Source organism: Cucurbitaria berberidis, assembly GCF_010015615.1.
Source record: "Cucurbitaria berberidis CBS 394.84 unplaced genomic scaffold K460scaffold_3, whole genome shotgun sequence".
NCBI classification, from domain to species: domain Eukaryota; kingdom Fungi; phylum Ascomycota; class Dothideomycetes; order Pleosporales; family Cucurbitariaceae; genus Cucurbitaria; species Cucurbitaria berberidis.
In genome coordinates this window covers 4,805,813-4,821,917 of record NW_024468937.1, presented here as the reverse complement: position 1 = coordinate 4,821,917, position 16,105 = coordinate 4,805,813, and the positions used below count along the sequence as shown (strand labels likewise).

The 16,105-nt window shown below is 52.5% G+C and overlaps 6 protein-coding genes across 6 annotated transcripts; 3 read left to right on the top strand and 3 right to left on the bottom strand.

Annotated features, from left to right (window-relative positions):
• Nucleotides 1–364: 364 nt before the first annotated feature.
• On the top strand, nt 365–2,032 carry K460DRAFT_283453 (Metallo-dependent phosphatase; the record flags this gene model as incomplete). The annotated part of the gene is made up of 2 exons (XM_040928657.1): nt 365–1,190; nt 1,308–2,032. 2 exons carry the CDS (start codon nt 365–367, stop codon nt 2,030–2,032), a joined length of 1,551 nt encoding a protein of 516 aa, XP_040788857.1.
• Nucleotides 2,033–2,388: 356 nt separating this feature from the next.
• K460DRAFT_367097 (uncharacterized protein) lies at nt 2,389–3,721 on the bottom strand. The gene is made up of 3 exons (XM_040933502.1): nt 3,585–3,721; nt 3,412–3,538; nt 2,389–3,322 (listed from the first exon to the last, which is right to left on the bottom strand). Exons 1-3 carry the CDS (start codon nt 3,670–3,672, stop codon nt 2,596–2,598), a joined length of 942 nt encoding a protein of 313 aa, XP_040788856.1. The 5' UTR covers nt 3,673–3,721; the 3' UTR covers nt 2,389–2,595.
• Nucleotides 3,722–3,856: 135 nt separating this feature from the next.
• On the top strand, nt 3,857–5,269 carry K460DRAFT_284013 (uncharacterized protein; the record flags this gene model as incomplete). The annotated part of the gene is made up of 2 exons (XM_040928703.1): nt 3,857–4,478; nt 4,530–5,269. The coding sequence occupies 2 exons, from the start codon at nt 3,857–3,859 to the stop codon at nt 5,267–5,269; spliced, it is 1,362 nt and encodes a 453-aa protein (XP_040788855.1).
• Nucleotides 5,270–5,888: 619 nt separating this feature from the next.
• K460DRAFT_281749 (uncharacterized protein) lies at nt 5,889–7,109 on the bottom strand (the record flags this gene model as incomplete). The annotated part of the gene is made up of 2 exons (XM_040928516.1): nt 5,889–6,957; nt 7,036–7,109. The coding sequence occupies 2 exons, from the start codon at nt 7,107–7,109 to the stop codon at nt 5,889–5,891; spliced, it is 1,143 nt and encodes a 380-aa protein (XP_040788854.1).
• A 424-nt stretch (nt 7,110–7,533) lies between these two features.
• On the bottom strand, nt 7,534–9,772 carry K460DRAFT_367094 (IMP dehydrogenase). The gene is made up of 3 exons (XM_040933501.1): nt 9,387–9,772; nt 9,005–9,313; nt 7,534–8,823 (listed from the first exon to the last, which is right to left on the bottom strand). The coding sequence occupies exons 1-3, from the start codon at nt 9,571–9,573 to the stop codon at nt 7,682–7,684; spliced, it is 1,638 nt and encodes a 545-aa protein (XP_040788853.1). The 5' UTR covers nt 9,574–9,772; the 3' UTR covers nt 7,534–7,681.
• Nucleotides 9,773–10,841: 1,069 nt separating this feature from the next.
• Nucleotides 10,842–15,800, top strand: K460DRAFT_284926 (uncharacterized protein; the record flags this gene model as incomplete). Its single annotated transcript, XM_040928777.1, has 4 exons — nt 10,842–13,281; nt 13,332–14,474; nt 14,522–14,800; nt 14,848–15,800. The coding sequence occupies 4 exons, from the start codon at nt 10,842–10,844 to the stop codon at nt 15,798–15,800; spliced, it is 4,815 nt and encodes a 1,604-aa protein (XP_040788852.1).
• Between the last annotated feature and the right edge of the window lie 305 nt (nt 15,801–16,105).

Genomic DNA, 16,105 nt, shown 5'->3' with positions numbered 1-16,105 from the left:
CAGTAAACGACTGCAGATGGCGAAGCGATGAACCAAAGCCCTTTCAGCCTCAGAGGAGAGCTAGCATTCGCCCATCAGCCTTTTCGGCAAGGATGCTTCCCCAGGCTTCGTTCCCGCGGCTACGGAACTCTTTTCTGTGGCCAAACAGGCTTAGCGTCATGGCGGGGTTATATTGTTATATCCTTAACCTCCTCCAGTGGGCTGCTCCTGGATCGTTACCCAAGGCCTACCGTTATTACCTAATCGCTGAGGTCGGATGCACCGACCGCGGTCGACCCAAACAACGAATAACTGTTTATGATGTCTTACTAGCCTTCACGCTTCTTACGCTCGACCGTTTCAAAATTTCCCCTATCGAAGGGCGATGTCGTCCGCCCCGCATACTACCACTATCGTTGCTCGACACGTCGTCACAGATATAACCGTATGCATCATCCCTCCGAAGACGTCCACCTGCGAACTCGACCCGCGAACATGGCACTGTATAGAGAAGGATCTTTACCAATATACCTCTCAGCACAGTGCTTGGCTGTATGTAGCGCTGGCAAATGAAGACGAGCTCGCGGCTGAGACCCTGGTGGTTGGAGATATCAGAGCCGGTGAGCGGCCCCCCTCCAGCTCAGGCCACTGGAACAGTCGACCTGGCGGAATTTGGGTGCTGAGAAAGAAGTTCGCTGGCGACATTGACCAGGCTGTGACAGAGGTGGAGGTTCTATTTGGTACAGATGCTGTTGATCCACGACCACAATGGACTCTCATGCAATCTCCGCTCCAAATTAATGCTCAACCAGAGATTCCGGTTGCGAGGCTAAGCATACTTCACGGCAGAGCCAAGCCTAGACTGACTGCTGATGTGCCGTTGAGAGTTAGGGAGGATAGCAAATTTAAGATTGTCCAGATATCTGACACGCATATGGTTACTGGTGTTGGCGTATGCAATGATGCTATTGATGAACAAGGGAACGATCTACCGGAGAGCGAGGCTGATCCCCTTACCGTAAGATTTATTGGGGAGATATTGGACGCAGAGAAGCCAGACCTTGTGATTCTCACTGGAGATCAATTGCATCACGACATCACAGACAGCCAAACTGCCCTCTTCAAGGTGGTCGCTCCTATCATCGAGCGTTCCATTCCATTCGCTGCCGTATTTGGCAATCATGATAGTGAGGGAAGCCACGCATTATCACGTAAGTAATCATTTTTTACATAACCCTAACAAAGATAGCATTCGACACAGAGCTGCCACGCTCCTGCAAAGGGGTTTAGTTTCGTTTCCGCAAGATGATCATGCTGATCTTGCACAGGCACAGCACAGATGTCAATACTTCAGAATCTACCCTTTAGCCTCTCCGAGCCAGGCCCAGAGCAGGTTGATGGTGTAGGCAACTTCTACGTTCAGATCCTGGCCCCCGCCCCATCAGAGCTCCCCGTATCTACTCTGTATTTCCTGGATTCGCACAGCAAACTGCCGAGCACGACATTGAACAACCGCTATGATCATATCAAGCCAAGCCAAATTGATTGGTTCAAGACCACTTTCCAATCGCTACGAAACGCGGGTAATCTCTCTTTCGTTATCATACACATTCCTCTACCTGAGTTCAAAGACCGCCATCTCTGTATACGGAGCGGCCAACGAAGGGAACCGACCGAGGGCCCTAGCTTCAATTCTCATTTCTACGACGCTTTGGTTGACTATGGCATATCAGCAGTAGGCTGCGGGCACGATCACGTGAACGATTTTGCCGCTTTATTGCCACAACAAACGCAGCATGACGGTAAAACCCCGCAAAGTCCTTGGCTATGCTATGGAGGTGCCAGTGGTTTTGGGGGTTATGGCTCGTACGCCGGAAAGCGATTTTATCGACGAATGCGGGTATGGGAACTTAACGCAAGCGCTGGAAGCCTGAAGACTTGGATGCGGTTGGAATATGCCATTGGCAGAACTGATGAACTGATGCTTATGGAGAATGGAGTGGTGGCGGATCCGCCCGTGCGAAAAAATGATAGAAGCTGCATAGTGACTTGACGTTGATGTGGCATACGGAGAGGCAATCTTCTCCGTTCGGGCTCCGCACAGCGCAAGAATTTATTGTAAAGCTCTACGGTTACTCCAAAATCTTGGGGTGGGTAAGTCCTAGAGGGGTTCGTCCGCATTTCTCTACAGCCTACTTGTTACGCATGAGCGAGAATCAGTGGTTGCGAGACAGGCTTGAGATTCGGCCAATACGGTGTATACTAACAGTACACCGCAGTCTACTGGCGTCAACTTTTCATAAGCCATTTGTTTACTTCTTTTTGCTAATGGGCTTGCCAAGCAAACGCAGGCACAACAGGGATTGTAAGGTTATTCTAGAGAATGTGCAGTGTGCATATGGCCATTTCAACACCACGATACTAAACAACCCTCCTATCATGAAGAGGTGCCGGGGCTGTGACGCGGTTGTCTCGCACACTACTACGCAGTGCTTGAATTGTGGAGGAAACACTTTTGATTGAAGCAAAGAATGCATCGGTCACACTCAGGCATTCAAAGTAGAGAGGTTATCTATGAGACAAGTCAGGATTCAAGAAGCTTCGTCATGCATTTAATCAATCCTCTGTACCATCCTGCCTCACTTGATCTGGATGCGGAAGTTTCCCAAGGTCGGTTAACTTGTTTAACTCCATTTTGTCGCTCCATTTGTCGTAACATTCGACGTACTCCGTCGCAAGGAATTGCTTTATCAGATGGGCTATATTTTCGCTACGCCTGTTGTACGCATCTGGACAAAGCGTTCCAGTCCAGTTTTCCATTCCTGGTGGGTAAAATCCAGCATACTCAAAATCAATCAAGGCCTTTACCTTCAGTGTTCGTGGATCCATGATGATGTTATGGGCTGCGATATCACCATGTTGGAAGACATACTCAGGCTGCTTTAAAGGGAGAGTTTTCCAGCGTTCTTTTCCTGTCCACGGAGGCTGGATGTCAGGGCTTAGCCAAGAGGGGGGCATAACAAATCCATCGATACCCCGAGATTGAGATTTCATGGTTGCGAGCTGTGGCATAACTGTGCCAGAAATAAAGTCGAGAGCATTTGCATAAGCCTGGTCTGAACAGTCTTTACACGACGTACCGTTTGTGTGCTCCTGTCCCTCTGGCTTGGAGCAACTCCGGCCAGGAAACGTGTCCAGACGGGGGCCTTCAATGAACTCTGTGATTAAAAATCTCCGACCATCTGGATGACTCCCATGGGCTAGCAGTCGCGGAACAGGTATCTTCGTCTCCTTCAAGACTATTTCCAAGGCTCTGGCCTCATTGGTGATGCGCTCATGGTTCCTATCCGTAGTTACTATTGCACGATCTTGTGGTTGAAAGCCAGGTCATTCACTCCCCTGGCCCGCCGAATGAGTGTGACTGTTTCTTACCAGGATCTATACCATACAAAAGGAGTGCCATCAAGCCGTTGACTCTTGATTGGAAGCCGGGAAGTTTTTGTGAAGGTCGTGGCGGTGAACTCGTATGTTATGTCGTACGTTTTGAAGAACGTGATATCTGCATCTAGTCAGCAGAAGTCTCAGATAATTTAAAAGGTACCTGCCACTCTGTGCCTCCATCCTCTGAATGTAGTCGTCTTCTGACTCGAAAGCCTCAGAACTTGTCAGACTTCCCCTTGCTAGCTTCATCATTGTGACCTCCAAATGTTCTGTCGGGCTGTTCGCAAGCGACTGGTAAACGTTGTTGTCGTGTAGCCTCCATCGTCGCTCCTGCCTCTCAGCCACTAATTACTAAGCGAGTACCAGCATTGCCAAGAAGCCGCCTCCCAAGCATTTATCAACGACGTAGCTGTCCCTTCCGCCTCCACTGCATACAATGAAGCGGAAACAATCGGACAGCCTGCAGACTGATCCTGGCAGCGCTTGTAGCGTGAAGCGGCTCAAGAATCAATATTCAAAACTCGATCAGCCCCGTACATCACCGACTCCACCTCTGACGGAAGAAGCGCTCTGCTCCCAGTTAAATCACAAGGCACATCAATCATCAGTCCGACACTGGGTGGAAACCAGTACGGCTGATTGCGATCCAGAGATGATGGCAGCACCTCCCACCCCTCGAAGCGCACCTTCAAACAACCGTGGGCGCCGCCCCCGACGGGCTCGGACACCTAGTCCTAGCAAGCAAACATCCCCGCAAACGTATCGTACGCGGAACCTGCACCAGGCAGGTGTTTTTGTAGACAGATTGGGCTATCTTCCGTCGGTAATTGACAACGAGGTGCGAGGTATACTGGACATCAAGTCATGGGACGATCAGGTCGCGGCAGCAACACACGATGCACGCATCGAAACTTGCGCAGCACGCTACCAGACCGATTCACGAAGAAATGCACGCAATTGCTCGCTCGAGGGCGATTGGAAAGCCAGCCTATACAACCTCCTGGTTTATCTATCAGATCTTTGGCCGGACGAATTACAAGCGCACATGTCAGAGAAGGGTAGGTGCATAGGTGCTCCACTGCTCTGTCGTAATGTACTTACTAGACTAGTCTGGAATGCTGCCCTCAAACCCACAAGTACACCGTACAACGAGACCGAAGACCAACGCGAAACGCGCGATTTTCACACAGCCCAGACTGCCCTCCCCAGTTTCAACACACTAGACGATTCAGCGATTAACTCCACTTTTGCCGGCCCCGTACCGTCCCTGCCACCGTCTCTGGCGCCGACTAGCAGCAGTGAAGCCGCAGATCCATACCATATATCAACGCCAAAGCCCGATATCACAGTCGGTCTCGCGCACACTGCATTCAGCCAACAAAACCAGCGTCAGCTTGTTGATCATCAGGCATCTGGGTCAATACTTAGCGACCCACATGCGGCTGATATGGGTATACGTTTCCCTTTCCTAGTCGTAGAAGCAAAGGGACAGAGTGTTAATGGGAGCCTTGTCAGCGCGGAGAACCAAGCCGCTGTTAGCGGTGCTTCTATGCTTGCGATCCTTCAGGATCTTGACTGTCAAGTGGCATGGGATTCTGGTTCTTCTTCTGATAGGACTCATCAGTCTAATTCGGATGTTTGCTTCTCGATTGTCACAGCGGGTCCCATACACACGCTGTGGGTACATTTCAACCACCAGGGCGCGGTTTACATGGAATGTATTCGGTCATGGCGTACAACACACAATGTACGAGAGCTCGTGCATTTTCTGAGTAAAATCTTGGAATGGGGCAGAGGAAAGTACAAGGATGGCATTGTAGAGAAGCTGGACAAGGCCCCTAGGGTATGAGTCCTTGAAGCTGACTTCCGCCGCGGGCCGGTATTGTAGTCTCGACGGTGTCAACTATCGATAAATGCCATTGATCACAGACAGAACTGTGATAGCTCGAGTGATGACCCTTAGGAGCGAACATGTGCTAAACCTTGACGCTAACTGCCTCAGTTAATAAGCCAAGTTTCTGCCGCTTACAAGGAGGGCCAACAATGCCTTCAGAATTTTCGCCTAGGCCAGGATGTCTGTACAGTGCTTAACTAGGAAATTGTATATCAAGAAGTGCAATAGGTATCTATTATTTTCAAAGTGTAGGAAAGAATGCGTAAAATACTAAGCTAGAACTAAAAGTTCCAGCAACGTTCTGCACCTCCTGTTATGCCAGGCACACAAGCAGGTGACGCTTAGCTAGCTAATATTGTTAAAATATTATACATGCCTCCAACGAGGCTAAGACGGCCTCTGGTTTACTTGCTACTTCTCTAGTTATATACTAGAAGGTCCTGACAGTATCATTTGCCGAGAAAGAGAGAGAGACACTTAGTCTGGACCATCACCGTGTCGCTCAGTTCAAGCGTTAATCACTCTATAGTCTACGTACGCTTAATATGTCTATTCCCCCACCAACCCCTCTCACTCACAGTTTCCCCACCCTTTGAAACCCCTTACCCAAAACATCTTCTCTACGCCTAACATCCACATCCCTTGGCCCCTCGCCCTTGAACCGCGTCGTAACAACCCACTCCTGAACCCCCTTCCTCCCCAAACTCTGCGCATCTACCTCCTTCCCCGGATAATCAAGCGTGAGCACAGCAGTGTACTTATCCACGCCGCCCACGCCATCCTGCGCTTTATCGCCGTACAGGCCCTTTCCCAGCGCCATGGGAGAAATACACGCCTCCGCAAACGAAACTTCCGGCTTACCCTCGTACATCCTCGGCTTAGCTAGGAAAGCGAGGAGCCGCTCGCGTTCAAGCTGCAAGTCCGGTGTCGAGGGAATAGGGGACTCGGGCGACGTGATCGTCGCTGCGAGATAGGGGCTGAGGATAAACATGAGGAAGAACTGGGGTGGAAACAGGATAATGCAGTTCTGCCGCGCGAGGTTGAGCCATTTGTTTGGGGGGAGAAAGCGTGCTGCGGTGTGTTCTATGCCGCCGTCATGTGTGGGGTTAGGAATGACAATCTCGTCTTGCTCCAACTCTGAGCTGGGCGGCGTGTCCTTGGGAGCAGAAGTAGTAGCATGTCTGGTAGGTGAGGTAGAGCCCAAGGGCAGAAAGTACATGTACATTTGCGTGCTGAAGCGCTTGGGCACATTGGGCGGCGTAACCCAGCGCGTAAACGGAATCAGCGCCTCGGTATCTGGTATCGCTCCCCAGCTCTCCAGCAGCGCGGTGAACTTGGTCTTGCCGGCGTGCACTGCGCGTCTTCCTTCCTCGCGCTCCTCATCGCTTATCTCGGTGAAAAGCTTCCCTGTCTTCTTGCTCTTGGCGAGTAGGATGCCGGACTCCTCGAAGGTTTCGCGCACGGCTGCTATGCGGTATGATGGCCCGTCTTGATGTCGTCCGAGATCATTTTCGTGTGGTATTTCGCCGTCGTGTGTTTTTGATAATGCGCCGCCGGGGAAGACGTGTGCGGAGGCGAAGCTGGATGCTTTGGAGACGCGGTGGAGGAGGAGGATCTGGTTGGTAGGGGATATGAGAAGGACGCTAGGAAATGTCAGTATATGTTCAGTATGGGAGGCGGTTGTCGCAAGGTTCTAAAAGGGAGGTAGAGTGAAGACATACCTTGCGCTTGGTCGTGGCACAGGTGGCGTCTTCGGCGCGTTCTTCGACTGTTTGTGGTCCGCTGGTGTTGACATATTACGTCGTTGTATTCTATTATTTTCCTGTACAGCAAACCTCCAGCTACAATTCTCTTGATTTGCAGATATGCGTCTTGTCTGAAGCTTAACGCAGTGAAACGAAGTTGGGCGTGTTACAACAGAGCAGGCGAGGCGAGGTTTTGGATACACTGCAAACCTAGGTTCAACCTGGAGGAGCGAAGAGAATGAAGTCGGCTTTGACATGTTTCGCCTCAAAAAGAGTCGACAATGCGGGATGGTAGCGCGCCATCATGTGTGGTTGGAGAGTGTTGGACGCGGGGAGATGCCGAGGTTGTGGGGAGAGCTTTGCCCTGAGTGACGTCGTAGACAAGTCGAGACAGGAGGAAAACCGGCAGCAGCTGTCACATTGGCAGCCAATGATTGAAGTGATTAAAGTAAATTATCAAGAATGAACGTTGTTCGTGGTATCATTGCTTTTAAGCCTATCCATTGCTCCGTAATGTACCCATCAAATCATCTTCACGTGTCTACCGAAAAAGAAACAGCAACCCAGCTGACCACTCTTTGAACGCCCTCCCAATGCACACCTAACCGGTTCTCTGCAGAATCTATGAATACAGCTTCTTGTCGAAGCTGTGCAGTCCGTGGACGTTACCCTCAGCCTGAGCACTGGCGGTTCTCAGCTCAAATCTGACGGTGCCGTTGGCAACGCCCTCGCTAAGGTCTGTGATGCTCTTGAGGCCAATATCTTGCAGCGAGTGCTGCACACCAGCCATAAGGTAAGGAACGAATTTGGTGATGGAGCCACGGTCCTGGACGGATCCAGACACACCCTGAGCGACCAAAACACGATCACCCTCAGAGAAGTAGCGCGCAGTTCCGGCGTTGCTAGCCTTCGAGTCGGCGCTACCAGCTCCGGCCTTCTTGTCCTCCATGGCGGCGATGCTGCCCATGCCACGGTAAGCCTTGACAAGCTGGCCATCACGGCTCACAAAGTACTCTCCGGGTGACTCGGTGGTTCCGGCAAGGAGACCACCCATCATGACGGTGGAAGCACCCATGGCGAGTCCCTTGACAATGTGACCTACGTTTTGGATACCGCCATCCGCAATGCAGGGAACGCCGAAGCGCCTTGCAAAGGAGGTGACGTTGTAGACGGATGTGGCCTGGGGCCTGCCGACAGCCATGACTTCCTGGGTGATGCAGGCGCTTCCGCTGCCCATACCAATTCGGAGGCCATCCGCACCAGCGGCGATGAGCGCGGCAGCCTGCTCTCGAGTGACGACGTTTCCGCCAATCACATCAATCTCGGGGTACTTCTCCTTGATGTACTTGATCATCTCCACCTGGTACATGCTGTTGCCCTGGCTGCTGTCAAGGACGACAATGTCAAGACCGGCATCTACGAGCTTCTGCAGACGAATCTTGTCCTCTGGCCGAGTACCAATGGCAGCGGCAGCAATCAATTGCTTGGAATGAGGGAGCTTGGAGGCAAGCGGGAAGTTTAGGTTCTTCATCAAATCAGATCGGGACAGGAGCGCAATCAGATTGAAGTTCTCATCGACGATTGGGAGCTTGCCCTTCTTCGATTTGTTGAGAATGTCGTTGGCCTCCTTGAGCTCTACGCCGTGGCGGGCAGTGACGAGATCTGTGGACATGACGGCCGTGACCGGGTCCTCTAGCTTGTCGTGGAACTGAATGTCACGAGGAGTGATGATGCCGACGAGCTTGGAGCGGAGAGTGCCATTCTCTACGGACATTTGTCAGCGATTGCGCTTTACTCCATATGCATAGAAGAGGGCGGTAGAAGACTAGATCAGAAAGACTTGGCTCCACAGCACGACGGAATCGTTGCGGATGAACGAAAGTTATATAAGAAGGTTGTTCATCATAAAAGAAAAATCGCAAGATGATAAAAAGAAGATGCTCACCTGTGACGGGAAAGCCGCCAAATCCCCACTGGGCCTTGAGCGCCTTTGCTTGGCCAACCGTGGTTGTGGGCGAAATGACGACGGGATCCAGGATGAAGCCATTCTCGAAGCGCTTGACCTTGCGCACCATCTCGGCCTGGTCGTCTTGGGAGCAGTTGTGGTGAATTACACCGAGGCCACCAAGAAGGGCGATGTGAATCGCCATGTTGTGCTCGGTGACGGTGTCCATGGGCGAGGAGACGAAGGGAGTCTTGAGGGTAATGCGCTTCGTGATGGGGGTATCGAGGGTGACTTCAGCGGCGGGGAAGCCTATGCCATGGTTAGGATGAGCTGGAATCGAGTACATGGGCGTGGAGCTGTTCTCAGTACAGGGGCAACGCACCAATGTAGCCAGGGAGCATGAGGAAGTCATTGTAGGTCAGGCCGCCGTTCTTCTTCGAGTCAATGAGCGTCTGGATGTCGATTCCATCGCGCTCCGAGTACTCGTTCTTGAGCACGTCCAGCGCCTTGGAGTAGTCGAGGGCGTCGGCGGCGGTGTTGGTCATGGCGTCGCCGTTGGAAATGGGCATGGTGAAAAGTCGGTCTTCTCGAGAAAGCGAGAAGGGTGTAGGAGGGTTGACTGAACGAAACAGACCGCAGTTCTTGGTGGAAGGACTTGGGCCGGGGAAAGTTATGGGCTTTCCCAAGAGAAAGAAAAGTTGGGAGGGAATCGAGGCGAAGAAAGAATTTCTGTGGGTTCCTGTGCCAAGCCTTTCAGGTGACCCCGCCTCTAGCGTGTCCCCAGCCAGAGCAGCGAGACGCGTTCGAGGAGTTGATTTCCATGGCGCATCAGACGATAAAAAGAAGTCTGTTGAATAGGCGCGATAATGTTGTGTGAGGGCAGAAGTCGGTTCGTGTTGCCGGTATGGATGGGGGGAAATCTGTGAGGGTGGTGCGAGCAACGACGCGACGCTAGGACTATAGGACTGTTTGACGATATCTCCCAATTGCTGGAAGAAGAAGAAAAGACTGCAAAGTATCTCCTGAAGCTATAAACCAGCGCTCAGGCCGTGCTTCGGAAATGTCCAAGTCGGTGTGACGTGGGTCGGGCAGCGATGGGCGTGTGTGTCTGTGTCTGTGTCTGTGGTGGCGCGGAGGCGGTTCGGTTCCTTGGTCCCGTCGCCGCATCAACAAACACGATAAACAAAGCGTCGGCCAAGCTTGGACTCGACTCGACACATGCATTGCCAATTCCAGCACCCTCGCCGCCCGCGACTCTCCTCTTACGCTCCCAATTTAATTGCACATTCCGCATTACCTTCTTTGGCCTGTGCTGCGCGATACTGCCGGCCTGATCGCTTGACTCGTTGACGCACCTTGGTCGAGTCTGTTGTTGGTGTTTGTTTCTGCAGGCAGGCGCCTCTCCATCTCTACTTGTAATATCGCGGCCTCTATAACGGCCTCTCCAACCCCCCAAACTCTACGAGAGCCAACCCACTCCCGCTCGCTGCTCTGTACGACGTATGCCGTGTCGAACTGGGTCGCAGCAACGCCCTCGACTGTCGCGATCGCCATGAGCTACTCCACCTACACCCCGCGAACGAGACTCGGCCACCTCGCGACCTCGCCCTCCCCACTGCGACAGACGTCTACCGCCTCGAATGGCTCGTCAAACTACTCCAACGGCACGAACCAGTACCCACCGAGCCGCTCAAGCACACGGTCCAGCGAGGCTTCCAATGGACTCGGATCCATAGGCCACCGTCGCGGCCAGAGCGAGGCAACGGCTCTCCCGCAGCCGCGGTCAGAGGACTACTTTGGATCCTCAGCGGCCGATCCATCGCATGCCTACTCCAGTATGCGAAAAGCGCTGCGCCCGCTCCAGCAGGCTCCACAAAGCTCCCCAGTGCCTGAACCGCCCGCGCGCGCGACAGCAAGCAGCCCCACGCACAGCCATGTCCGATCACAGAGCGTCGAAAACCTGCGATACATACCCTATGATGGCTCCGTCTCTCCTCCTAGCAAGCCGCGACCGTTGTCGCTGGCCATCTCCCGAACAGACTCTGCGAGCGCGCCCACTCGCGATCACGCATCGCGTCCGCTGTCAGCTCACCTCGAGCGCCCTGAGCTGCAGAGCTTCCAGAAGTCGTCGACGGGACACTTGCGCACCCTGTCCAAATTCGCCGAGTCGGCCAGCGATGAAGACTTTGCAATCAAGTCTCCCGAGCACCAGGTGGTCGGTCTGCATGGGCGAAGGAGGCTGCAACGGACCGACCCACAACGGGAGAAGAAGACGGCCTCAGCGTGGTCCAGTCGCAATTGGATGGATCAGCAGCGCCAATTCTTGCAAGCATACGAATATCTCTGCCATATTGGAGAGGCAAAAGAGTGGGTGGAAGACATTATCCACTCGGATCTCCCACCCGTCGTCGAATTGGAAGAAGCCCTGCGAAACGGTGTGACCTTGGCCGAGATTGTACAGGCCATCAAAGGAAAGCCGTTGCGCATATTCCGGGACCCCAAGTTACAATATCGACACTCGAACAACTACGCCCACTTCTTTGCCTTTTTGTCTGAAGTCGAGCTCCCAGACCTGTTCCGATTCGAGCTGATCGATCTGTATGAGAAGAAGAATATCCCCAAAGTCATCTACTGTATACACGCGCTTTCATGGCTACTGTTCCGGAAGGGTATAGTCGACTTTCGTATCGGCAACCTCGTAGGTAAACTACAGTTTGAGGACCATGAACTGGAGGCTACCCAAAAAGGCCTGGACAAATCCGGCGTCAGCATGCCGAATTTCTCAGGTATGCAGGCGAATTTCCAGGTGGAACCAGAGCCAGAACCAGTCGAATCCGAAGAGGACCGCGTCGACCGCGAATTGGCCGAAAATGAACACATCATTGTTGACCTTCAGGCACAAATGCGAGGCGCTCTGGAAAGGATACGATTGGGAAACCTGATGCAGGATCTGTGGGATTACGAGCACCTCGTTGTGGACCTGCAAGCACGCATTCGAGGTGACTGGGCTAGACAGATAGCCTACTACCGGATGGACATGCGTCGATTCGCAGTGACCCTACAGAGCGCCGCCAGAGGATACCTGATTCGATCCAGGTTGCAAGGCGAAGAGCAGTACTGGCAGGATAAGGAAGTGCAGGTGCTGAAGGTGCAGAATTTGTTCCGAGGACGCAAAGCCAGGGCACAAGTCCAGTACACCAAGTCGAAAATTCAGCAACAGGAGCATGGCATACGCCAATTCCAAGCAGCAGTTCGAGGAGCACTGGAACGACTACGCGTCTGCGACCGCTACGAGCAGACCCGCGACACGGAGCCTGCCGTGGTACACGTACAGTCGATGATTCGTGGTGCCCTTCTCCGGAATGAGGTCGATCGACAATGGACGGAGCTGAAAGAGAGCGAGCCTCAGACTGTACAACTCCAGGCTGTCTCCCGAGCAGTGCTTCTTCGCCAATCAATGCGTGCCGACCAGGAGAGCCTTCGCCAACACGAGTCTATTGTCACCATGCTACAGGCCGCTGCACGAGGCCTTATGGCTCGAGGCAAGAACGCCGATGTGCAAAAGAATCTGGTAAGCTCACATGTTAATTGGTCCGATCTTCAATCTCAAGTTCGGGGCAACACTATCAGGAGCTCTGTTAGGGAGCTGCAAGAAGCGCTTCAAGTCGAAGTGCCCAACATCACTGATCTGCAGGCTGTAGCAAGAGGAGGCAGGATGCGTTCAGAAGTTGCAGACACCCTTGCCCAACTGAATGATCAACAAAGCGCTGTTCTTTCTCTTCAGTCCTTCATTCGCGGCTTCCTTTCAAGGCAGAGGCACTTCTCTGATCTCAAGGCACTTCAGGCACAAACACCCACTATCCTTGACCTTCAGTCTGCTTGTCGAGGATTCGTTCAACGACAAAAAACCTATGAAATTCTGTGCGAGCTCAACGCACAAGAACCAGAGATCATCGAACTGCAAGGTGTGGCACGCGGCATGTTACTGCGCATGCACATTGGCGTGCAGCTCGGCCAGGTCGAAGAGCACGAAGAGGCTATCATTGAGCTTCAGGCCTTGGCTCGTGGAATGATGATACGACAGAAGTTCGTCGAGAAGAAGCAGTTCTACAAGGAGAACATGGAGAAGGTCATCAAGGTTCAGAGCTTCATCCGCGGGCGCCAACAGGGTGAAGCATACAAGAGCTTGACGAGCGGGACAAACCCTCCTGTGTCCACAGTCAAAAACTTTGTTCATCTTCTGAACGACAACGACATTGACTTTGATGAGGAAATCGGTAAAGCATACTTCACTTCCCACAAGCATACGTTTCTAACAACACTCCAGAATTCGAGCGCTTACGAAAGACCGTCGTGCAACACGTGCGACAGAACGAGCTTGCTGAGCAATACGTCGACCAACTTGACATCAAAATCGCGCTCCTGGTGAAGAACAAGATCACACTGGACGAAGTCGTCAAGCACCAGAAGCACTTCGGCGGCAACGTTGGAACCCTCCTCAGCAGCAAAGACATCTCTTCGAAAGATCCATTCGATCTGAAGGCCCTCAACAAGAACTCTCGCAGGAAGTTGGAGCAGTACCAGGAACTCTTCTTCACCCTGCAGACCCAACCTCATTACATGGCACGGCTCTTTAGACGCGTTCGCGAACTAAACATGGCCGAGAAGGATACTAAGCGCATCGAGCAGCTGACGATGAGTCTTTTCGGGTTGGCTCAGAAGCGCAGGGAAGAGTACTGGCTACTAAAGCTGCTAGCACGGTCTCTAACGGAGGAAACCGAAGGCTGCGCAACGCTACAGGAGTTTGTGCGTGGAAACTTCTTCTGGGCCAAGCTCTTCGGAAACTATGTTCGATCACCACGGGACCGCAAATTCCTCAAAGAAGTCCTAGGCCCACTCATCCTAGAGAACATCATTGAAAATGAACACCTGGATCTGGAGAGCGACCCGATGCAGATTTATCGGTCAGCTATCAACAACGAAGAGCTTCGCACTGGCCAACGCAGTCGTCGCGACCCGAATGTCTCACGAGATGTAGCGCTAAAGGATCCCGAGACGCGCGGCACCTTTATCCACAACCTCCAGGATCTTCGAGATGTTGCAGACCAATACTTCTCTGTGTTTGAGGAGGTTCTTCACCGAATGCCGTACGGAGTCCGGTACCTCGCCCAGCAAATGTTTGAAGAACTTCGCCAAAGATTTCCTTATGAGGCGCCAGAGCAACTCCTGCAGATCGCAGGCCACTGGGTGTGGAAGTCGTACATAATGCCTGCCTTGATCCAACCACAGCACTGGGGCGTGGTTGACCGCGGCCTGTCTCCTATCATGAATCGGAACCTGGGTGCTGTTGCGAAGGTTCTGGGTCAAATCGCATCAGGGAAGTTGTTTGGTGGCGAGGATCTCTACCTCCAGCCGCTCAACAGCTACATAACCGAGGCTATCGATCGTCTACAGGACATCTGGTCGAATAGTAAGTGCACCGCTCATGATAGAGGGGCTTAACTAACATCATTACAGTGATCAACGTGCGTGATCCCGAGGCCCAATTTGAAATTGACGAGTTCAACGATCTGTTTGCACGGACGAAGCCGACCCTGTATATCAAGCTTGCAGATGTGTTTGCTATACACAATCTCGTCATCGATGATCTTCCCACTCTCTGCCCTGCCCATGACGACCCTCTTCGTGAGGTGATTCGTGAACTCGGCAGCGCAAAGAACAACGAAAACGAACTGTTACACGTCAGCTCCACTGAGATCACGTTGACGCTGAACCCAAAGTACCATGAACAAGAAGGTGAGCAGTTTTCTAGCCCATCTGCATCACGTCGCTGACATGTGTAGACCCCGATGCGCAAATCAAGTCACTCTTCATGGAGACCAAGCGTTACGTACTGTACATCATCCGCGTCCAAACCGGTGCAAACCTGACAGAAATCATGACTAAACCCATCACACCCGAGGATGAAGACCGCTGGGACGCCCTGGTTCGCGAAGAACTCGCCGCACAAAACAAAGACCGGTCACGAAAACACAGCGCTGTGCGCTCCTCAGCCGCCTCCACATACACCACAGATATGGGGTCCAACTCCGTGCTGGATCTAGATTATCCCACTCTCAAGCAGTATTGTCTGGAGAACATGGTGCATCTCCAACGCGCAGGCCGCATCTCCCACCTCAACAATTATCAAGACGTGCTCAACGCTATTGCTGTCGATATCCGCACGAAGCACCGCCGGCGCATCCAGCGCGCCAAGGAACTCGAGGGCGTGCGGATTACGCTCTCCGCTCTAGACGAGAAAGCGCATTTCCTCGAGAGCCAGCTCAAGAGCTACAACGACTACATCGAGCAGGCTATGGTAACGCTGCAGTCCAAAAAGGGAAAGAAGAAGTTCCTCCTGCCTTTTACAAGACAGTACAACCATCAGCGAGAACTACAGCGCGCAGGGCGGGAATATCGATTCGGCTCCTTCAAATACTCGGCCCGCAACCTCGCTGAAAAGGGCATCCTCATCTCCTGGTCCGGCTATCCAGAGCGCCAATGGGACCGCCTCGACATCACCATCTCGTCCAACTCAACGGGTACCTTTGAAATCCAGGGCTCCCAGGGCTCCATGATGATCCCCGGCGCGTTTGCAGAAGTGCCGCTCGACGGCCTACTACAAGCGCAGTTCGACAACCACCAATTCATGAATCTCTTCGGCGATGGGCGAGATGGGTCGGGCGGTGGCGCCGTCAGGGTTAATGTTAATTTGTTCCTGCATTTGATCTTCAAGAAGTTCTACCGCGACGAGTAAAGCGTTCTGTGTGTTTTTTTGGGAATAAATTTGGCAATCTTGGTGTTGGGGGGTGTTAATCAACTCTTGATAAAGATTGAATTGGGGAAACTCACTCGGATTCGAGTGTCGTTGGGCTGGATGCAAAAGACTCTAGGAACTTTGTGTTGATGGATACCTCTTTTTGCATTTTTCTTCTTTTCTTTCTCTGTTCTCCAATTGGCATTACTTGGTGGTGGGAGTTTTTCTGGAGTTTTTCTGGGTGCTGTTTGTTTGGTGGGGGGAGGGTATGATATCAGTTTACGCTTACGATTCTAACATGTTGG

What these genes read in the sequence shown, in the direction of transcription:
- K460DRAFT_367097 (XM_040933502.1), bottom strand. Translation starts at nt 3,672, where the DNA reads ATGATGAAGCTAGCAAGGGGAAGTCTGACAAGTTCTGAGGCTTTCGAG. An exon ending in GAGGATGGAGGCACAGAGTG is followed by an intron (nt 3,539 to 3,584) that starts GCAGGTACCTTT and finishes GACTAGATGCAG; the next exon opens with ATATCACGTTCTTCAAAACG. An exon ending in TTTGTATGGTATAGATCCTG is followed by an intron (nt 3,323 to 3,411) that starts GTAAGAAACAGT and finishes AACTACGGATAG; the next exon opens with GAACCATGAGCGCATCACCA.
- K460DRAFT_367094 (XM_040933501.1), bottom strand. Translation starts at nt 9,573, where the DNA reads ATGCCCATTTCCAACGGCGACGCCATGACCAACACCGCCGCCGACGCC. An exon ending in CATGCTCCCTGGCTACATTG is followed by an intron (nt 9,314 to 9,386) that starts GTGCGTTGCCCC and finishes ACCATGGCATAG; the next exon opens with GCTTCCCCGCCGCTGAAGTC. An exon ending in TGGCGGCTTTCCCGTCACAG is followed by an intron (nt 8,824 to 9,004) that starts GTGAGCATCTTC and finishes AAATGTCCGTAG; the next exon opens with AGAATGGCACTCTCCGCTCC.